This window comes from Molothrus aeneus, chromosome 4, assembly GCF_037042795.1.
Source record: "Molothrus aeneus isolate 106 chromosome 4, BPBGC_Maene_1.0, whole genome shotgun sequence".
In the NCBI taxonomy this organism is placed as follows: Eukaryota; Metazoa; Chordata; class Aves; order Passeriformes; family Icteridae; genus Molothrus; species Molothrus aeneus.
In genome coordinates, this window is record NC_089649.1 from 40,910,599 (window position 1) to 40,934,305 (window position 23,707).

General features: G+C 38.3%; 1 protein-coding gene across 1 annotated transcript; it reads left to right on the top strand.

Moving 5' to 3' along the window:
- Window positions 1-118: 118 nt before the first annotated feature.
- TRAPPC11 (trafficking protein particle complex subunit 11) lies at window positions 119-23,287 on the top strand. The gene is made up of 29 exons (XM_066548313.1): window positions 119-443; window positions 1,403-1,572; window positions 2,020-2,090; window positions 2,937-3,051; window positions 5,359-5,458; window positions 6,200-6,273; window positions 6,498-6,594; window positions 7,429-7,562; window positions 7,889-8,036; window positions 8,482-8,575; window positions 8,921-9,000; window positions 9,094-9,172; window positions 9,252-9,306; window positions 10,258-10,403; window positions 11,442-11,503; window positions 11,605-11,737; window positions 12,326-12,456; window positions 12,944-13,099; window positions 13,592-13,779; window positions 13,982-14,130; window positions 15,730-15,851; window positions 16,479-16,598; window positions 16,960-17,025; window positions 17,125-17,281; window positions 18,864-18,972; window positions 19,224-19,315; window positions 20,179-20,312; window positions 20,701-20,868; window positions 22,339-23,287. The coding sequence occupies exons 1-29, from the start codon at window positions 237-239 to the stop codon at window positions 22,381-22,383; spliced, it is 3,402 nt and encodes a 1,133-aa protein (XP_066404410.1). The 5' UTR covers window positions 119-236; the 3' UTR covers window positions 22,384-23,287.
- Window positions 23,288-23,707: the final 420 nt, after the last annotated feature.

Genomic DNA, 23,707 nt, shown 5'->3' on the forward strand with positions numbered 1-23,707 from the left:
CGCTCGCGCTGCCCTTCCGACGCTGCCCGTCGCTCGCTTCCTGAGGCGGCGGCCCGCCCGCGCCGCCTCCCGTGACCCGCGGCCGCTCCCAGCTGGCGCTTCCCGGCTCCATCCCGCCGCAGTGAGCGGCGCTACGGGGAGCGCGGGCCCGGGACAGCGGGGCGCTCTTGTGGCCGGCCTGGGCCGCCCTCCCGCCGCCGTCCCGCTGCCTCGCAGGCCGCCGTCCCGGGTGCAGGATGACCCCTCCGTCTCACTGGGACTTCCCGGTGGAGCTGTGCTGCCGACCCATGGCGTTCGTCACCCTCACAGGCCTGGACGTGGTGTACAACGCCGTGCACCGCGCCGTGTGGGACGCCTTCTGTGCCAACCGCAGAGCCGACCGCGTCCCCATCTCCTTCAAAGTGCTGCCCGGCGACCACGAGTACCCCAAGTGCCGGACGAAGGTAGCGAGCGGCGCCGGCCCCGGCTGCGCCCTGCCCCGGCGGGCTCCCTGCCGGCCCGCTGCTCCGACGGGCTCCGGGAGCGGCGGTGCGGGACTCGGCGGCTCCCGGCGGGGAAGGGCCGTGCTCCGCTCCGCCTGGGCTGCCGCCCGCTGGCACCGCGCTCTGCCGGCCCTCGGCTGCCTCTGCCCCCGAGGTTGGAGGGAAGTGTGGGAGCTTCAAGGCAGGGGAATTGTGAGGGCGAAGGGGAAGCCGAGAGCGTTGTGATGGAGCGCTGTGGGTGCATAGGAAGCCCAGGGGTGCCTTGGCTCATGAGCCAGAAGCAGAGAAAGCCCGTATGGTTTACTTTTTAAAGTACTTGCTGCTCCTGTACATAGCGTTAAGGTGCTTTGTAAAGTTTGAGATTTGATGAAACCCAAAATTTAACTCTGGAGGAACTAGACACTTAATGTATTCTGAAAAAAACCCTAACCTAACTTCTAAAGCTTTTTTTTACTAAACATTTCACTTTAACTGAGTGAAACACAGCAGAAAGAATATCTCTGCTATTCTTTCTGCTTTGCGATGTCAATGAGTTTAACTGTTATAAAACTACATAATTCCATGATGCTGGCAAAGACAAGGACTCTAAACTGGTGTGTCCTTGCACTGTTTTGAGACCTCTGTTTTCAACTGAGCCTAGTATTTCATACTAGCCTATATTCTCATACATGGCAGTGTATGAGACTTGCTCCTAAACTTGACCCTCTTCTCCAGCCTTCCTGGAATCTGTTGTTCTTTGCTGCTAATATCTCAGGCACCAGGCCCTGATGCCTGAGCTACTGAGGGATATGGCTTAATAGGAAGCAAAGGCAAGATGACAAACATTAAGTAGCAAGAATGTCGAGGATATGCCCTTTCTCCTGCTATAAATGATGGAAAATGGGTTTTGTGGCTTGCTTCAATATTCTCAATATTTTCAGAGGACATCCTATGAGTGGTATATTCCAAAAGGAATCCTGAAGACTGGTTGGATGAACAAACATCTGAATTTGGTTCCAGCACTTGTGGTGGTATTCTATGAACTGGACTGGGATGAGCCACAGTGGAAGGAAAAACAGTTGGAGTGTGCTACTCGAGTTGAAATTGTCAGGTAGATTTTTTTTTCACTTGCTTCATAATATACTGCAAGCTAATGTAAGTGTGAATTGCAGAATCTGCATTCTAGAACATACACTTTTTTTTCTTAAACATAAATTAAGGGGAACTTGAACTTTGCTTTTTAATATACAACTCAAAATAAAGAACTTTTTAATGGTTTATTTGTAAAACCATTACTTATTTTACTTATGTAAAAACAGCCCCTGAAATTTTTCTTGCTAAATTCAGCACAATTGTTCTGTCCCAGAAGAAGGAAGACAGCATTTTCTGAATGAGGAGCATTTTCTGAATCCTCCACAGATGGAGCATATTGTGTTGTTTGGCTTTTTCACCTTTGTAGCATTCTTCCAGTGCTTCCATCTAGACTGATTTTTTTTTCCTGTTTATTCAGAAATAAGAAGTGAAACCTTGACACTGTGCTATGTTGTCTTTATTTTAGGCAGAGTTTGCAAGGAAGAAATACCAAAGTTGCTGTGGTTTTGATTCAGAAAAAAACACCATTGCCTCCAGGTACTTGAAAACTATGCACAGTTGTGGAGTTCTCATTTTTCAGAAAGCCCAGTGGACTGAGCTGACTTTGGTTTGTCACATAATCTGTGGTTCTTCATCTGATGTCATCCACATTCAGTAAATGCACTGTGACTGCAGCAAGGTGTAAGATAAAAAGAGCATTCCGGACAGTTGGCCCTAAACATTTGACACTTTTATCGCTAACTTGTTCCACTTAAATCCAAGTGCATTTTTTGATAAACAGTATCAGAGATGGCTTCTATAGTAATACATCTGACCTGCCTTCTTGTAAGCAAGTTGCATTTTAAACATTGCTTGAGATCAGGAAAAGCAGTAAAAGCATTGAGAACTTACAGGAAGAGTATTTGGTACCTACAGAGGTCTGTCATCTTAACTTGGTTTTAATCAATAAAATCTTGGAGCTACATGGAACTGTGAAATGTGATGCACTTCTGTAGAGCTACTGTGTGCTTTCTAGTGTCTGGCAAACCATTTCTTGTTTTTTTGCTCTACCTCCTGTATGTGTTTGTCTTTCCTGGATGCTATTGTATTTCTCAAGACATGGGATATTTAATTCTGTGAGAGATGAAAAACTTACATCGGACTCGTAATTTTTTGCTAAAAACTGCTAGGAGGTTTCTGCATGTGTTCTGCTGGATGAAGCACATAGTACTCTGAAAGAAATAAGAAAGAATGTGCTCTTGGTTTTATCTTTATTAGATTTTTCAGTACTGTTTAGACCTTTTGGTCTACCTAAGGTTCATAACCTGACCTTTAAGCTTTTAGAACTGGTTTGACATTGCAGCACCACATACCTCTTACTTGTGCTTTCCTTGACTTCACTAGGAGAAGATGTCATTGCATCAGAGAGGGCTGCAGCTTTGTGTAATGCTTGTGACCTTTCTGGAAAATCACTCTTTGTGCTTCCCCACACTGATCATCTTGTTGGCTATATTATAAGGTAGGTGTTGTATACCCCTGTCTTGCTCTGTTTGCAGAATGTGGGATGGCTTACAGGGCACCTGGCCTGCTGGCAGCAGATTGGGAGCACTTGTCTCAAAGGGGAAGAAAGATCTGCACACAAGAGTTAGCAGAGCTTACTGAAGGGGCTTTAAACTAGGCTTAAAGTGGGAAAGGGATAAAACCAGTTTCACTGGAAATAAGCCTGGGGTCAGCATGCAAGTGTTGGACTATTGGTGTGCTAGTGAGGCCCTTCATTCTGCTGGCTCAGTGGAGATGATGGAAATCCATGCAGTGTCCAGTTCTGGGCACCTCAGTGCAAGAAAGACATTGAGGTGCCAGAGTGTGTCCAATGAAGGGCAACAGAGCTGGTGAAGGTCAGGAGCAAAAGCCTTCTGAGGAGCAGCTGAGGGAACTGGGGGTCTGTAGCCTGGAGAAAAGGAGGCTTGGGGAAGACCTTGTTGCTTTCTACACCTCCCTGAAAGGAGGCTGTACTGGACAGTAGGATGGGCTTGGTCTCATCTCCAGGGCTTCCCTTCAAGCTGTAGGATGAGAAGAAATGGCTTAAGTTGCTTCAGGGGAGATTTAGATTGGATATTAGGTAAAAAATTTCTTCACCAAAGGGGTTATCAAGCATTGGAACAAGATGCCTAGAGAAGAGGCTGAGTCACCATTGAAGGTGTATTTAAAAGGCATGTATATTGTGCTTAGGGACAGTAGGAAGGGCTTAGTGCTGGACTTGGTAACAGGTTGACAGTTACATTTGATGATCTTAAAGGTCTTTTCCAATCTAAACAATTCCATTATTCTAAAGGAGAATTTGAGAGATCATAGGTTGAGATGAATGCTATGTGGCACTGATTGTAGACCAGCAGTGAATGTTTTACCTGTTTGCTGGAATTCTTTATGTTATTCTGATGAATTCCACACAATTTCATTTCTATGTGTGGTTGAGTAATGACAGCCAGAGATGTTGCTTTTAAAGAAATATTTGTAGATATCCCAAGTGGCCTTTTCTACTTCTACGGTGGTTTTGGCCCTGCTGGTTTGAAATTATTTTCCACACAAATATGTTTTTAGGTTTATCTCTTAACAGGCTTTTGGTTTTTCCCCCACTTCCACTCCCTGGCCATGTAGCTCTTTCCTTCTGTTTATGTAAAGTGTCATCTATCTGGTTGCAAATATTATCTCTTTGTCATTTTCTACATTTCATGTGCCTTCTGTTTCAATATTTACATGGACTACAACTTCAAATAATTTAGGAAGGCCTTTCAAAAGCAAATTGAGGAAAGGTAGACACTTTTGTATAGCTCTAAAAAGAAGGGCTCAAACTAACAAAATCATGTTTTACAATAATTAGTTCTAATTTTTCCATGTATTCTCAGGGAGAAGAGGGGTCACAGTCTGAGGTTAACTTTGCTCTCACCCTCATATTTTGTATATAAACAGTATAATTCTCAACATAAATTAATGCTGCTATTGTATCTGTGCTGCTCACAAACTGCCACTGGAATTGATCAAAACAAAGTAACCATTACTTCTAGTTTTTCATATTTTTTTCAGTGCTAAATTGAGATTATAGTAACAGAACTGGTACTTCAGCCTTTATTTCCTGCATGTGTCAGTGCTGTTGCATGTAGTCCTCTCCTAGATTTTGATCTTGTTCTAGTTGATTTTACTCCTTACAATATATGCTCCTTAGGTCCTCCTCACTCTCATGTTGCATTTGGTGTGTTTGTCCTCTTTGTCCTCTCCCCCTGTGAGTTGCCCTGGGCCATTTCTCTTGCTGACAAGTTTCATTGTTACCTCTGCAACTGAGGTAGCTGTTGATGTTTGGACAGAATGATGATACCTAGTCTGTACCCTCAAAATTTTATTTACTGCTGTTTTTTCCTTTCACTCCTTCCCCCACAGTCCAGCAAACAGATGCACTCCAGATGTACTCTGTGAGCCTCAGCAGGATTTTCTTGTTTTGACTTAAGGGCATCTCTCATCTTTCAATTACCTTGCAAAATCAGAACAGCTTATCCTGAGACTATCTTAAAATAAATACTAAAATTTGTTGTATAAGAAGTTGCATATAAAGCTCTCAACTTACTTGTTCTACTTATTACTACCCTTTTTGTGAAAGATTTTTGTCTGCAGACTGTTATCCTGTGTGGTAACTTAGAGGGGAGTTTAGTAATACCACAAGGTCCTTTGCCAACACTAAAATAAACATGATTAAAAGTAACTTATTTTGAAGAACTTAAGAATTTCTTTGTATGTGGGAGAAACTTTGTGACACTTATGAGCAACTTTGTTGCAGGTTGGAAAATGCTTTCTATGAGCATGCACAGACTTACTATTATACAGAAATAAGAAGAGTTAAATCTCATAAGGAGTTCTTGAACAAAACCACTCACCAGGTAACGTTACCCTATTTTTGAAATACTGTGCAAGCTATTTTGCATGTTAAAACATGAAAATAAATGTTTGTTATTTAAACGTTTTTATTCTTCCCTAGCATTTTGAGATGTCCTTTCTTAGTATAGGAAGTAAATCTGATTCTATTTTCTACAGTTTAAACTTTTATTTTGATTGGTTTTGTTCTTATATTTGTCTTTCTCACATCTTCCTCAGAAGAGCTGCAGGGCAAAATTAAGTCCTCAGATTAAAAAAAGAAAAACTTCTCATTTATCTACATGGTTTAACATATTTGAATGTAGTATCTTAAGTTGTGGGATGTGTTTCCCTTAGATATTTTGTACTCAGAGTTGCACTTGATTTCAGTTTTTAACTTTTGCTTTTCAAATCTACTCAGACACATTATGTTCTGTTGTGATTGCCAGCTTTGCTCTCTTAGAAGCTGGAATCCAAGTGGTGAGCTCCAAACCACAATCAGTTCTGTTGGCATAGAGATTTTGGGGTGGTGTAAAGCCTCTCCCTTGTGCCAGGGTAACAGGCTTTGAATAGATTAAATCTATTGAAAGATCACTGCTGTGTCATGGTGAACTATAGACAGAACTATTAGGAAATAGTTGCACATTCACTTTTTCAAGTCAAGTGCTGTATTTTGTTAACCTCTGAAGTTACCACTTGTATCTCTTTGTAGGTAACAAGGTATGTTTGGATGTTTGTGAATGATGTACACTGGTTGTGTTTTGCAGCTTTTGTTCGTTAGACACCAGTTCAAAATAGCCTTCTTCAGTGAGCTGAAACAGGATACACAGAATGCTCTCAAGTAAGACTCATGTTATCTTCCCCCACCCTCTCTACCCCAAATTGCTGCTAAGCCATAAACTGACAAATATTTTCCTGAATGCAAAATTCTTTAAACATGTATGTAAGGGGCAAGTTCTTCACTGGGAAGAATGCTCTGGTTGGAAGGCTGTTTTTCATTGTTGGTAGTCCTGTTCTAGAACTTTATTATCATGTGTGATTTATCTCTTAATTATTCCTGCTTAGGAATTACAGAACTGCATATAATCTTGTGCATGAATTGAGGGCTCATGAAACAAACATGCTGGAAATCAAGACCATGGCAGGATTTATAAATTACAAGGTAACAACTGTACTTCTAGTCTCTGACAACTGTTACTTAAAAGAAAAAAGTTGATGCACTTAAAAGAAAAAAGTTTAATGGGGAAAAGTTGTAAAGTTCAGTTTTATATTGCTTTTACAGAGATGGATTAGAAAGAGTTTTCATTGGAGCACCAACTATGCTCAGACTTGCAGAGGCTTCTGAATTCCACACAAAAGAAAGATCCTTAGCTGAAGTTGGGGATTATTTTGAAGGATTTAAGTTCATTTGAGATGCAATCTTCTGAAAGACCAGGCTCTCTCATTCTATGCAAGGAGAATGAACACCAGGGCTGCTTGTTCCTTGAATATTTTTGTCTTCTTCCAAAGCTTAGGCCAATTTAGTTCAGTCATTGCTTGTTAGGGGGAAGAAAGTAACTCTCTAAGAATCAGTCCATACTTTTGTGGTATTTTGAAGGCTTTTAGGTAAAGCAAAACTATCCCACCACTTACAAGAATCTTGGAGTTGTATTCCATCAAATTCCATTTGTGGACTGCAGGCTTCAAAATAATCTTTGGTCTTTCTAGAGGCTCTGAAGTTCCTTGTTATATTTGGCAGTGAGTTATGCACTCTTATGTTGATGTCTTGGGCAAGAAGGGGATGATAAATAGTATTAGATGAAATAGAGAACCACACAGTTTCAGGTGTAATACATTATGGTTTACAGATGTAAACCATGAACTTTTCTTCCTTTATTTTTTATGCAATTTTTGCTCTTCAGAATTATGTAGAATTAGCTTGGGGGACTGGTGGGGTTGAGTGCTAAGCCTTAGCAGCCTAACAGTGGTTTTTCATTTTACTTTTATCTTTTCCTAGATCTGTCGCCTCTGTTTTCAACATAACACTCCACTGGATGCTATTGCACAGTTCAGGAAGCATATTGACCTATGCAAGAAAAAAATAGGAAGTGCAGAACTGGCTTTTGAGCATGCTGCCTGGATGTCTAAACAGTATGTTTTTGCTTAGTAGTGTTTTAGACAAACAGTGAACTTCAAAAGGTTTACTTGTCTAGACAAGATATCAATTTTTAGTTCTCTAAGAGATACACAAGAACATAAAATACACTGTTGTTCTGTTTTGTATTGATCATTGACTGCTTTTCTCTTTGAATGAACAGAATATGAACAAATGCAGCCATAGAACTTAGATGCAAAAGTTCAGAGAAATATCATGTGTCTTGAGTAACCAGAACTTTTATTTGTAGGGTACTTTTCGGTTCATATTGCTGTTCTATACACAATCTCGGTTATGAATGTTTTTTTTTTTTTTTTAACAGGTTTCAGGCCTTTGGTGACTTGTTTGATGAAGCAATTAAGCTGGGATTGACAGCAATTCAAACTCAGAATCCAGGTTTCTATTACCAGCAGGCAGCCTACTATGCACAGGAACGGAAACAACTAGCAAGTATGCTATGTAACCATGATGTAAGTTGGGAGGGGGAAAATGCTTTGTAATTAACCAGATAGTGAAATCCCTAATGTAGTCTTAAATAGAAGTGGAACAATCTGTAATATGTGTAAATGAAATCCTAGGAAAGGATATGTGTCTTTGTGATGCTTGTTAACATTACATATATTTGTAATGTCCCAGGACAAATACATCAGTATTTATTTATTTATTTATTTACAAATAATTCTGACATGTTTTTAAATTTTTTTTAAATATACTTTTGTATCTCTGGATACTTGAGAACTGACTTTGTTTTTCCAGTATATTTGTATGTGCACTGTGTCTGGTGACTGACAGGAAGCAGAGAAACAAGAGCATTGGTACTAGGATATGGGGGGGTATTGTTTTAATATTTTTCTAACACTTATCTGGCAGAAGATGAAACAGAAACCCTTTTAATTGCTATATTTGAATTTCCAGTCCTCTGTGCCATATCCCAATCCGGATCCCCTAGAAACACAAACTGGAGTGCTTGACTTCTATGGGCAAAGACCATGGCGGCAAGGAATATTGAGTATGTTTCTCTACTGCTCCAGAAATAGGAGCTTGAATCCTTATTTGAGATCAGATTAGAAAAGGACTAAATTGTCTTAACATACACACTTTAAATGTTAAAATGTGCAGTATAAAGACTAGGTGGTTTGACTGTAATTTGCTGATTTTTGGTAGATTCTTAAAAGCATGGGGAAAGATAGTTTTGTTCTAGAATTTCCCTTCTAGGGAGATATAGCTGCATGTGAGGTAATAGAATGTGTGAATGTGTTTGAGTTGAAGCTTGCATATTGCTTATGGTATAAATTGTTCCCTTTGGGTCTGGACAGAATTCTGGTTTCATGGGTTTTTTCATTGTCTTATGCAGGCTTTGATCTTTCTGATCCTGAAAAGGAGAAGATGGGGATTTTATCCCTACAGCTAAAAGAGAAAAATGTTCTTCACTCAGTAAGTTTTATTCTTTAAAAAAAAAATCTGTTGTTTTAACATGACCCTAATGTTTGCATATGTAATGATATTGGCAATGGTTTTATCCACTAGGAGCTAATAATCACTTTGTTGAGTAATGCTGTCGCACAATTCAAGAAGTACAAATGTCCAAGAATGAAAAGTCATTTGAGTGAGTATAGATAATCAGATGCATTTTTTAAATTTAATTTTGCAAAGACTTTCAGTAGTGATCTGGATTTTTTTTTCAGTGGTTCAAATGGGAGAAGAATATTACTATGCTAAAGATTATGCCAAAGCTTTGAAGTGAGTATCATTCATGATTGCTTCTTTTATGTGCTGCCTTCTCACTAAGACCCCATGTTTTATGGCTATGGAATAATGTTGGAAGCTTGTATGAAATGCTCCTTGAATCTGGTTGTGATTGAAGCACAAGCTATTGAGTCTATGAACCCCACTTATATTAAAGAAACTAAAACAGATGAGTCAGCATAAAAACTTCCTGCTCTGAGCTGTTGTGGGAATTTGCCATATTGGGCAAATTATCTATTTCTAACTCACTGATTGAGTGCTGTCTGTCTGTCTTGTTTGAAGTAGGAGAGATGTATTTGCATGTTAGTAGGTGACTGGAGTTTACATGGAAGAGAAGATAGGCTAGGATAAGCAGATCAATTTGTGTCAAGCCTGATTGTTCTATGAACAAGCATTTTTTGTTTATGTTAGGTAGATTTTTCTGAAGTAGGCAGAAATTCTTGTCTTAAATAGTTGAGAAGAGTTTAAAAAATTACTGCTTTGCTAGTAACAGCAAACAGTGGTCAGTATTAGGAACATATTAAGGGTGTGTGGTTTTGCCTGATAAAGATTGATGCATATGTTGTGGACCTTTGAAACCCTTGAAGGGGGATAGGAAATAGGAAAGAAAAGAAGCATCTTGGCTTAAGGAACATTGAATTTCTTCTTCTCTTGGACTAAGGCAATTCTGTCCAGTTGCTGTTTTGCTAGTTCTTTGTGTGAAGACAGATGAGTTGTCTTGTGAAAATATTTCTATCTAGAGATAGAAAATTCAGGGAATAAATGTTTCTTTATCATAGTTTCATGCTGGTTTTGACAAATCATTGCCTTGTATAAACAGTATACTTTAATCTAGCATTTGTATTAGTGAAAATGAATTTTGTATTAATGATACCAAAAAAATGCATGCTTCTAAAAAATATTGGTGAGCATGACTTGTTTCCTCTCAACCTTGTTGTGTTGCAGGCTGTTGGATTATGTTATGTGTGATTATCGCAGCGAAGGATGGTGGACCCTCCTCACCTCCATACTGACAACAGCACTCAAATGTTCATATCTGATGGCCCAGCTGAAAGATTATATCACATACTCTTTAGAGCTACTGGGCAGAGGTATTCTTCTTTGAATATTTTGAAATATGGCAAATCGTTGTCAGACACAGTGCTTACAGTACTTCAAATTATTTGACTACAAAATAACTGTGTACTTGTGCTGGATTTTCACTACTTTCTGTGCTGCACTGGGAGTTGAGTTGTCTTTCTTCATATATAAAATTCATTGCATTCAAATAGACTGTGTTAGGATATCTGAGATGCAGAGCTTCATTTGAGACTGTTCAAATAATGTAACAGGAACTTCCTGAGCTTTGGCAAAGAACAGTAGTACAGCTAAAAGAGAAAAACGTTTTTTCTAGTAACAAACCTAACACAATTTTCTGGACTTTAATATCCCAAATATGCTTCTCCAAGACTCTTTCTAGAACTCTGCTAATGAAATATGTATGTGGGATGTTTTTGGGGAAAAATGTGACATAGGGTGGCTCCACAGTAAAAATGCAAGCACTATGGTCTGTGTAATGCTTGCTCCTTGACAATGCAGAAATAATCATTTGGGGCCCTAAATTGCTAATACCACTACTAGTGCAGGTGTGGTAGAAATGGCTTTGCATCTTCTTAGAGCTAGCCAGGCTATGCTGCTTTTTATTGAAGAATAGAAAATGATGCAAAACCACCTTTCTTCAAGAAAAGAATGCTTATTTTAAGTAGTCCTTGTTTCTTCCTGTCACCCACTGTAGTTGGTTTTTTCAGTATTATCTGAGCTGGCCTCTTTGGAGTTCTAGACTTGTCTATGCTTTCTTCTGTTTTTAAACATAAACTACTAGGAGGTATAAGCATTATTATTCTGAGGCTTTGCTCCAATAAATTGCAAAATGCTTATATAATAAAAAAATATTTTACTTGGTTCCAGTGAAAGTAAGATGAAACATTTAAAATGGGAATGTCCTTTGTTATGGTAGATGAATGTTAGAATTTTTTTTCCCCTGGAATGTGTTGTTTGAATGATGCAATCTGAGGGTAAGATTTACTGTTAAGAGAAAAGTAGAGACCCTTGCTTCTGTCTTGTAATCTTTGTTTTGTTCTCTTTATTAGCATCTACTCTTAAAGAAGATCAGAAATCCCGAATAGAAAAAAATCTCATCAAAGTTCTGATGGTAAGTGGCAGAACTCCTATTACCCTTTCAAATAATGCTAGGAGTGGTCAGTGTCTGTAACCTTCTTTTGTTGTTCTTTGCAATCCTTTGCCTGCATACAGAATGAAAGCCCTGATCCTGAACCCGATTGTGATTCTGCCGCTGTGAAAGCATCACAGAAATTGTGGGCTGACCGTGTTTCCTTGGCAGGCAGTAACATTTTTACAATAGAAGTCCAAGATTTTATACCATTTGGTAAGTAAGAAAGCAAATTTATACCAGATCATAAATTTGGATTACACCTTGAAAATAACTAATTAGGATGAAAATATGAAGGATGTATTAAAACTAACAACAGTGTTCCAGCCTTGCTCTGTTCCTTGTCTAATACAACAAGATAAGAAATAATGAGAGAAGTTGGTCATCCCTTATCCCTGATATGGATTACTAAAGAATTCCTTGTTTTTTGAAAGACTTCTGATATTCAGGTGTCATGTGAAGTAGGATTCTGAGGAAAGAGGGCAGAGTGTGTGCAAAGTAATACTTGCCATTGAACAGGGGGCATGCATGACATCCAAGTGTACAGGACTGTCTGTTTTCTGCTGGACATCTGCATCTCCTCTCCTGTCCAAAGGTTTTGGCCAAGTGCTGAAAAATGCCTTTCTGTGGCAGTGTTAGTTGCCAGATTTGTCCTTGCAAAACAGAGTTGTAAGAGTGTACACAGAACAATTCTTGCCACAGTCATTTCAGGAGTGTGCTTTTGGAATTTAATGTTATAGTTTGTTTAACGTCTCCTTCTTGTTTCTTTTTGCTTTTCCTTTTTATTTTCTTTTTTAATTCCAGTACAGTGCAAAGCAAAATTTCTTGCTCCTAGTTTTCATGTTGATGTTCCTGTGCAGTTTGATGTGTACTTGAGAGCTGATTGTCCTCATCCTATCAGGTTTTCTAAGCTCTGCATCAGTTTCAATAATCAGGTACCTATGTTCTATGTCTGACCTAGCGATAGAAACTGATAATAAGAATGGAATAACATTCTATTGCTTTTAAACATTAAAAAATTTGGTTTTGCCTAAAATTATGTTAATGCTTAAGCTGAAAGGTGTCTGGGTTTTTAATGCATTATCTGTTGCTTTTGACAAATATATTGATACTAGAATAAAACTGGTTAGTTCATCTGTCAAATCTAGGCTTTTTAATGAAGCTTGCTAAAGTTTCAGAGGGATCATTTTAATGTCTTATTTCTTCTGATTCATTAAGCTATATTAATATAATGGATATCTGGTGTCAAAGAATTGCAGTGTAATTACTAGCGAGTTTAACTTTGATCTTGTGAAAAGTCAGAAAAACCCATACAGTTTGATCCAGTGACACAGAGCTTTAATATTTGCTACATTGCCATTACTCTCTAAAGATGTCTTCTGAATGAATGTATCAACTTTTTTCCCCGCTTCTCCATTGTAGGATTACAACCAATACTGTGTTGTAGAAGAAGCCTATCAGAAAAGTGATATTCTAGAACAGTCATCACAAGGAACAATGTGCTTAGTGCCTGGCAAAACAAGAAAGTTCTCTTTCAAATTTGTTGCAAAAACAGAAGATGTAGGAAAGAAGATTGAGGTTTGTCCTTTTGTTTTGTACCTTTCTTACTGTTACATACAATGAACTCAAACTACAATGTGCCCCTAATCTAGCGCCAGTTAAAAAGTTTTGCAGTTCTGAATGTCTGAATTCTTGAAATTCAGTATCAAAAGTGAGTGAAACTATTGACAATTACAAAACATGAAGAAAACCACAAAAACTGAAGAATTGTTTCAAGAAAATTTTATCATTTTTTAAAATATGTGCAATACTTAAAGTGTGAGTGGTGGTATAGTACTATGGGAGGGTAGGAAATTGCAACTTATTACACTGCTTGCACCTGAACACAGATACTTTTTCCACTGCTGTTTCATTAAATGAAATCCTGGGGTGGTGAGGTTCTCAGTCTCCAAGCTGTCAGAAGCTTTTTGATGGTACATGTATTTATGATGTCTGTCTATGTTGGAAAACTACATTCCTACAACAGGTGATCAGAAAACTCACCAATAGGTGTTTAAATTTGTCTGTCAGATCACATCTGTGGATTTGATCCTGGGAAGTGAATCTGGCCGCTGTGTGGTTCTGAACTGGCGAGGAGGAGGGGGAGATGCTTCCTCCTCTCAGGAAGCACTGCAGGCAGCACGGTCCTTCAAGAGAAGACCTAAGCTTCCAGACAATGAGGTGCACTGGGACACTTTGACAATTCAGGCCAGCACGATGTGAGTAACTGGGGTTCCAGACCGGTCTTTTTTTATTGAGTTGTTCCCATCATGTTGTTTTTCAGGAGTCTCACACCTCTTAATTTAATAGGCCATCAGTTGTGGGAACTTTTATACAACAGGGTGTTTTAGCCTCCTTTAAACTAGGCTTAAAAGCAAGTTATTTAAGAAAGATACAATAACTGAGTCTTTTCTCTCAAAGGATTATTTCTAGAGTGCCGAACATTTCTGTTCAGCTCCGTCATGAACCTCCTGCCCTGACTAATGAAATGTATTGTTTGATTGTGACAGTCCAGTCACATGAGGAGACAGTGGCCAAAGATGTCAAGCTTACAGCAGGTTTAAAACCAGGTATTTGGGGTTATTTTCTTTTAATTCAACAGTCTCGTAATTGACTCCTTTTTGTGGATGCAGTGCAGAGAAATACAGTGAACTGTTGTCTTGCAGTAATTAAAAGCCAAACCAAAGTGAAAGTTGGGAATGATGAAATACCAGTGGTAAGAACAGCAGCTAACAGACTCATTCAATTCTGATTATTTTAACCACTGCTTTTCTGTGGTGCTTACATGGGTATTTTCAGAATATAAATCGTTAGAAGTTTGAAAGAAAACATGAAAGCTTTTCTATTCTTTTCTGACTTTTTATTCCGTTTGCTTGTAACTAAAGTTTTCTTTTCCCCAGACAGAGATCTTTTCCTTGCTGAGCTGAAAGCACTAGACAGTGCTAGATGACTGTTTTCTAACTATAGACTTTGTGGGTTTTCTCTCACACCCACCCTGGTTTTTTGTTTTCCCTGCCCTGGACAACATGGTTTGGTTTTTAAACCACTTGAAATTTGGGGAACAGTGGAGCACTGAAGCAGTATTTCTTAGAAAGCAAAGGAAAAAAATACATATATTGTATGTCTGAGTCCTAGCTATCTCTATGTAGATATTGCTGACAGTTTTCAGTGTGTGAAGCCCAAATGTTATACTCAGTATTCATCTTTGTATCAATTATCCTAAAAGACAAAAGTATTTTTTCAGTCACTAGAATATAGGATGCCATACATTCTATGTATTCTGAAATAGAGTTTTCTGTAGAGTTGTATGGTTCATTAAAGTCACTGGATATTCTTGAAACTTGTTTAATTGGATCTTTGGGCTTGGCTCTTAAAACACTGTTTAATAGATGGTCTTTGTTTTTCTTAGTTTTTTTTTTTTCCCTTGCTTGATCTAATCTCTTTAAATGGAATATGCAAGGTCAGTGTGGGTTTGCTGATTGCATTAAAAGAACAATTGAAATCTGACATTTCACTTATAGGGAAGGTGATGTATTTTCCACAGTAGTAACTCTTTGGCAAGATGTGGCTTGTTTTACTTTGAAAATTATGCCATGTAATTGCAGTAATGCCATTATTCTAGTTAAGCTCTGACTGAAGAATGGTGTCATTTAACATCTATACATTTCTTTTTATGTACTTTCAACGCTGACTTGAAAGAAAGTTTTTTAAAATATGTGAAATTATTAAACCATGTTCTTGAAAACAAAAGAATCACAGAAAAGTAAAACTTCCTTTCTACTTCATTATAGAATATCAAGAAAAACTTGGATCACATAATCCTGTTGTATTATATAGATGGTAGGGAATATCTAGATATAATTTCTGATTTTTGAGATTTTTTTTTTCCTAGCCCAAAGAGATGTAACAATAAACTTGCAAGGGTACAAATGCTTCTAAAACTTGGAAAATTTTGAGGTGTTGTCAAATCAATCTTCTGCTGATTTGAAAGATTCTCTTGACAAAATGAACTGTGTTAATGCCTCATGCATTGCTTTTAGAGTTTTGGTTTTTTGGTTTTGGTTTTTTTTTTTTTTTTAGTTTGGTTTTTTTTTTTTTAGTTTTAGTTATTGTTTTCATGCTTTAGTGATGTAAGGCCGTGTGGATATGAAGACTGTTTTTAATCCTAGGGCAAGATGCTAACCTGACTCAGAAAACTCAGGTGACTCTTCATGGAACAGATGCATGTGATGACTCTTTTCCTGCACTGCTTCCTGATATCCCTGTAGGAGACTTGCAACCAGGGGAAAAGGTCAAGGCTTAAAACCTTACTTCTCTATCACACTCAAGAAAATAGGGACCCACGGATAAAAGACTCCCTTAGACAGACTTCAGTTTACTTTCTGGTATCTGAACCAATAAATGAAATGCTTATGGCATATTTTGCCTACTGTTTAGATGTAGTTTAGTATTCTTTTAATGAGACCATCTTTTGGACTAAATTGGAGAATAGGGTATGTTCTGGGTTTGAGTATACAGCTGGGAGATATGAAATAAGGAGGCTAACTTCAACTGCTAATGAAATGTACTGCTTAATGGACAGTAGATAATGGGCAGCAAGTGTGACTCAGGATGGTAGAGGACCAAATATGTACTAAACTGAAGTTGTGACTAGTTAGTTAGAAGTCGGTTATGTCATGTATTACACAGTTATGGTCCTTTTTTTATATTGTTAAGTAACAGACTGTGCGCTGCTCTGGTTAAAAACATTTACTGCATGATCCAGATTGTGCATTCTAGGAGATACATTATGGTCAAAATAATGCCCATTCTACTGTTGCCCTGTTGGACTAAGTCAGATGATTAACAACTTTTGGACAGCTCTAGCCCTAATTAATGTAGTTTAGCTATAGCTCACACAGTCTCCTTTATATTGCAGCTGGAAAAACCAATATACATCCGTTGTGGAACAGTTGGTGCAAGAATGTTTCTGTTTTACATTTCCTACTTAATCAACACTGTTGTTGAGGGCAAAGAAATCCTCTGCAGGTGTCACCGGGTAGGTTTTAAAGATGCACTATTTGCATTTTATCCAGATAAATTTGTGAAATACTAGAAATATTCTAAAAGCTGTAAATTTGAGTATTTTAGAAACCTTTCCAGGAGATAGAATAAATGCTAAGTCAGCAGTATGGTAGCCCTTTTTAGCATGAGCAGTTCTATCACGATTAGCAGAAGAAAAGTTTTCTATATTTGTTCATAAATATCTTTAACGATACATTCTTCCTTGGGGAGGACTGATTAAAATAACAATTAAAAGTAACTTTATATTAATATAATCTTTGACATCAGTAGCCAGGCCTTAAGTTGACTATAACTTTTTTCCTCTATTCTTCCCATCTCTTTTGTTGCCTCTAAAGGATGAAACTGTAACCATAGACACAGTATTTCCTTTTGATGTTGCTGTCAAATTTGTCTCCACAAAGGTATGTGTTTGAAAAGTTGTTCATGTTTTGGAATCACAGCACTTTGGAGTCATACCCTGTTTAGTTAGAAATAGTCAGAGCTTGTGTGTGTCTCTACAGCTGGAGCACTTGGACAGAGTATTTGCAGATATACCATTTCTGCTGATGACAGACATCCTGAGTGCCTCTCCTTGGCCTCTCACTATTGTAACAAGCAAGTTGCAGCTGTCAACTTCCATGACCCCAGTAGATCAACTGGAATCTTATGTGGAGAATGGTAAGTTTCCTTAGAGTATGTTCTCTATCAGGAGGATACTTTTTGCATAAATTTGGAGTAATAAAGGGGGACACTTTAAATAATGTTTGTTTATTGAATTGTAAGTGGAAGAAAGCTGCTCTAGTTGCTTGCCAGAATACAACTTGGACAGCAGCATGCTTTAGAATTTAGTTCTACTTCACTAGGTCAATTAAATAGACTTAGATGATGGATGGTAAAAAAAATTCTGATTATAATAGACATGAGGGGAAGCTGAACCTGAAATACTTCTGAGATGCAACTTCTTAGATATCTGTATCCAAAGATACTCAATATTTCCAGTGTTTCTGGGCCATATATACTTTCTGGAATGCACTTTACCATGTGATAGAGGCAGTATCCACAGGCCAATGATCCAAGTCCATGATTACTATCACAAAACTGAAAAATGTGAAGCTAGAAAGGGTAGGTTATAAAGAACAACTGGTAGTAGCCAAATTGTTTTTAATATTACCACAGTTTAGTAACTTATTATTTGCATTTTAAAAAGTTATCTTAACGATCTCAGCCATGAAAACTGCAGGGTGTTAGCTTTGAAGTTAAATAAGTGGAGTACTTAAAAGTAGAGCTGATCCAACATCTTCCAACAAAACACCTTCTTTGCATTTGTGGCATCAGAGATGTGAATTATGTCTTCTGTCAAAACTGTGGAAGCAATGAGGTATTCTGGGTGGCTGCCATGTGGGACAGCTGTCCACTCATGTAATCAAGGACTTGCAAGGCTCTACTTGATCTGTTGATTCAAGGATTGCCTGGAAAAAAACAATTACTTCCCAGATCCTTTACTCTTCAAACTATGATATTTCATCTTCAGCTCTGGCACTTTGTGCTTCGTGGCTTCTGGCTGATGTTCAGAGAGAGCTAAGTGCCAGGACATGGGAACCCTGTGGGTATCAACTGTTCAGCTGTCCATCTTTTGGTTGATGGGTTTTTTTAAATATTAATGATAAATTTTGAAAGACCAAAACCTATTTTCTTATTACTTTTTAAAAATCACTCTCTACATGTAAAGGCACTCTCTTTTTTTAGTTTATTTGAGTGGAGAAAAAAAGAAAAGAAGAAAAGTGAGAATTCAGTTTCACTGAAAAGCCAGTAGATTTTTCTTGTATTCCTTCTCTTCCCCTGCCCTCATCCATTTCAGAGGGAGAGGGGATATGTCCATGTTCATTTTAATTTTCAAGCATCAGAGGCGTCTTATGCTGATGTCTTGGAATCTGCTGTAGAAGTGTAGGATTTGAATTGACATTACTTTGCTTTTTCTGTGTGTTTATGAACTCTAAATTTGCAATGATTCATTCTGTGTGCACATTAAAGATATTATGATGCTGTTCATGAAGTAAAGTGACATATATTTGTATATGTTACTCTTTCATGTATTAGAATACTTCCCAATCTATTGGATCTATACATTATGTAGGTATATTTGCAAAGCACTTGAAAGGCCTTTCTGGCTGAATGCTTGTGTTTGTGTCATATTGCATTTCTAGGCTTGGTGGCTTAGGCTGTTATTATGCTTTGATTTTAAACAAAATCTTGCTGATAGTTGTTTTACAGACAGGTGAGAGTGCCAGTGAGTGCTTTTGCCTTCGATGTCCTCCAGTTACTAATGCTAGTGGAGTGGCAACTGGATGTTATATCATTTCCTGGAAGAGGTAAGCATCTCTTGACCTTGATAAGGAGAGAAGTAAGCTGATTTGGTTTTAGGAATGATAGCAAGATGTTGGGTTTGGGTTTTTTTGGGAGTGAGGAGGAGTGCAAAAAATGAACAAAAAAGTTCTGTATTTTCCTGTAACAAGCACTGTTTAGACTTTGGACCTACTAATTACTACTTAATTTGTATACTTACTTGATAGTTTATGTAGTGTAATATTCAACATGGTCTGCATTTGACTTTTTCCTGCAGAAGTTCACCTGTGGAAAGTGTCCCTGTTGTTAACACAGTCATCACTCTGCCACATGTGATTGTAGAGAGCATTCCCCTCCATGTTAATGCAGGTAATATTAATTTGGCAACATATGTGTCCTAATTAGAATTTCAAATACTGACAGCACCCAGAGCTTCAATTTACTGTAGCAAAATACAGAAAAGTGGTGCTGAATATTATGGAGCTAAAGAAGCTCAAGGCTTGCTCTTCTTTCCCCTTGAAGGGAAGAGGAGGTAGGTAGTTGCACAAATGTGTTCTCCTAAAAGCTGTCAATGGAGCTGACATAATACTCAACATGTGTTATGTGGCAGCCCAGAGACTGGAGTTCGCTCTGCTGATGCTGCCTTCCCAGTAGGTTTCTCTAGATGCCTATGGCAACAGTTGTTCCATCCACCCACATTCTGGGTGCATCCCAGGAAGAAACAGACTGGAGAGCTGGAGATGCTTGTTGGCAGCTGAAATGTTTCTTTTGTAGCACTTCACCTGCACAAGAACAGAGGGAGATTGAAATGCCCACCAAACACACATCATTTCAATGCTTTCCTCAGCTTGGTTTCATTTGTACTGAGATTCTTCCACTATCCTCTTATCCTGTTACACTTTGAAGGAGCTTCCTGACAGTATCTGATTAGATTTTGGTAAGCTGAAAATAGTCAGCAGCAATGGAAGTGACTTCCTAGTTATTTTTCCTGGGCAGTGTTAGCAGCTGGGAGGTTTGTTACTAGATGTTGAAACATAGCACTGAAAAACTCTAATGAAGCTGTATTCTGTTGTTTACTCTGTTTCTAAAAAATCTCATCAGAAGGACTTTTGGTGCCTAGTTCTTGTATCTTTTTTTCTTAATCTTTCACCGCTTTTTGCGATGCACTTTTTTTTTTGAGTGGAACTTGAAGATGTGTTTTGTGTTTGAGATAAGTTACTTTCTTTCCAAAGATCTGCCATCATTTGGTCGAGTCCGAGAGTCCTTACCTGTGAGGTATCACCTGCAAAATAAAACCAATTTAGTCCAGGATGTGGAGGTGTCCGTGGAACCCAGTGATGCCTTCATGTTCTCTGGCCTTAAACAGGTACAGAATTGTCACATCCACTGATCCTGCTGGTTTATCTGGTAGTGATGAATATATTGCTTAGACTTACTCTAATCTTACCTCTGAGGTACAGAGAGGAAAAAATCATTGGTTTTTAGATGTTTAAAGTATGGTAAATTCTGTCTGGAAGAATATATGAATGCAGATTCCATTTTGGGCTAGATGGAAGCCTGTCTAGGAGCTGTTTGTCATGTCATTCATGGGTAACATGTTGCTTTGGTATAGAAGCAATACTTCAACTAGGATTGGAAATGAGTTGCATTCTTTCCAGCTTCAGAAAGTAACCAGTGCATAAATAGAAAATAGGCAGAGCTTTCGAACACAGAACTTACCTAAGGTTGTGGTTTTCTTTTTTTCTTTTGTTAAGATCCGGCTCCGGATCCTTCCTGGCTCTCAGCAGGAGATGCTGTATAACTTCTATCCCCTGATGGCTGGCTATCAGCAGTTACCTTCTCTGCACGTTAACCTGCTGAGATTCCCTAACTTCACCAACCAGCTGCTCAGGCGGTTCATACCAACACACATTTTTGTAAAGGTAAGGCTGGGAGGAGTCACTTGTGTTTCAAGGCTCCCCTTGGGGCTGCTCACATTCTGGGGACAGCCACCACAGCTGTGTTCAAAGCTGAGTGTCTCTAAGCAGGCTAAAATGTCCAGCTTGTAACAGGGTCACTTGCTTTGAAAAATCTTATGCATTGGTGTTGTCAGCCAAAATCTTTAGGAAATCTGTTTCAGTGCAGTATGTATTTGGTTACCACTAGGTGAATGAACTGCATGTGCTTGACATGTTCCTGATGTTCTGTTCCGTGTCTGACTCTGTAAAAGGAGTTTTAAAATTGCCTCTATTTTGAGCATAGTAGAGCGAGCTAAGTTACCAAATACTTTTAATACCATGATTCATAGCACTACTGAAAAAAGTGTTTGAGCAACCCATATGACTAAGTTCAGAGACACTGTAGCATCCCACACATCCCTAAATAACTTCTAAAAACACATTCTGTCAGTGAATCAGTCTAGAATTTTTATTTTTCATAAGTGGTATAACTCTGAAGACAGTTCAATCAAGCCATGAAAAACAGATCTTTTTACTTTTTAAGAATCATCTAAATCCATTTGCCCACAATAGTGCTTTCTCATCCCACTGCTGCTGTCTCCAGAATATTTTGTTCACTTTTTATTTAGACTCTTTACAAGCAAGGAGGCCAAAGACTTTTCTATAAGATTTGAGATGGACTTGTTCAGAAATACGTAATCATGTTTCTAGGAAACTGGCCTGGTGTTATTTCAGTTTTGTTTTAATCAAAAGAGATAGGCAGAACTTACTTTTTGAGTGTGCTGACAGTTACTGGCTCTTCAAGATTGGTTGTCAGGGTGTCCTCCTAAGATAATAGAAGAGGCATTTTTTCTTAAAAGCGTGGTGTTCATAAAACTCCTGTGGACTCTCAAGCTTCAGAATTCTTTGGTTTTGCTTGCTTTTGGGAGTTATCAGAACATCAGAAAACCCTATTGTAAGGATGCCTTTTCATCTTTAGAACTTCTTCCTTGCTCTCTTCTATCTCTAGTGATGTTGCTTAAAATTTCTCCAAGAAACTGTTAGTCTAATTCCTGTTTTACACATTAATAATTATCAGCTTTCTATACTGGATTAATGCTCAGAGCTCTGATCAGCCAGGCCTTGTCTAAGCTGTGCACATGTGTGTGGAGAAGGCATTTACCAGGGCAACTGAGGAGCTGAGGCCTCCAGGGGCCAAACTGAAATTTCATTTGGATGTCCTGTGTGTTTGTGCCACTGTTGGAAACCTTTAGGAGTAGGATAAGCTTAATGCTACACTTGGGTACCAGAGCTACATTGACAACACAGTGTGTTGCAGAGTTAATTTCCTAGTAGTCTATCATTTTTGCCTGGGTGTGGGTTTTTTGGTTGGGTTTGGATTCTTGAGGGAAGTTTGTTTGGGTGGCTTGTTTTGTTTTAGTTTTTTTTTAATTCTCTGTCTTTATTTTCTTAAAGCCTCAGGGTCGTCAAGCAGATGACAACTCGATTGCAGCTGCATAACTTTGAGACCTGTACCTCTGCACTTAAAGAAATGGGATGTTGCACAGAATATGTAAAACTCACTTTGGAAACAAGGCTTTGATCAAACCATAAGAATTAAATTTTATTTTGAAATTACAACTCTTAGCAGAACTAATGTTTAAAAAAAAGCTAGTGTTTCATAGACTTTCTTTAAGGAATAAACACGTGGGGAAATCTTGGTGCTTTATTTAACGGGAGCATTCTTTTGAAGTTAATTTTGAATGTCAAACTCTTAAAAGTGTTATTGAGGCATATTAAATGTCTTGAATATTTAAGAAATGCTAATTCATTTGACCAAACCTGAAAGATGTTTTCACAGTTAACAGTGCAAAGTGCAAAGTTTGTATTTACTACTAAAAAAAAAATTATCATTTTTTACAGAAGTTTGTCCGGTGCCACTTGTGTTGAAGACAGAGCAGGTTGTGCAGTAGCACTGTAAATTACAAATGGCTACATCTTACTGTTGCAATTGAGCAGCTTACTAGTCCTTTAAAACCATAGCTCTCAAAAGGCACTATTTCTCCTAGGTAAGCCATACATCCAATTTTGAATTCAGCAGCTAGTCTAAAGAACAGAGATTTGGTCCTACCAGTTGGACTATCCAACCTGGAGCTGGTGTGGTTTGGGGTTACTTCTACACAGTTTCCAGATTAAAGACATCTCTTGATATGCTCCTGCTGTGTGAATTTAAAAAATAAACATCCTACTGTTGTACAGCTCTGGATGAAGTGGTGTGTAAAGTACAGTAAAATATGTATATATAAAAAATTGCATTGTGAAAATTTGCATTGTTTAACTTTCTAAATAATTACATTTTGATTGCTTGGGAAATACCTTATTTATTGTCAAAGTGAAGTTCTAATAAACTGCTTGTGACAGAGTACTTCTGAAACTGTCCCTAACTGCATTGCTTTCACAGTTTTTTTGTAACTCTGATCTCACTTGTGGACTGATACATCCATCTGTGGCATTGAGGTCCAAAAGAACAGCTGGGATACTTGAAGGAAAGCATGAGTGAAGTCCTGAAAAATTATGTGTGAGGATATACTGTTTTTCCATGGAGTGCAGAGGTAGTTGTATTATGAAAGTTTTTCCAATGTATAGATGGGGATCAGAAGACTGATTGACAAACTGTGCTGGGAAGAACAAATTAAACCTTCCTTATTCTTTGCTTAAATGTACTGAACTAAGCGGCAGTCATGGAATAGGTATCTTATCTTTCTCTCTCTTTTGTTTTTGGTTTTTTTTTAGAGTGGAAAATGTATTTCTTTTCCAGATATTTTTTCTCTTAAGTAATCACTCA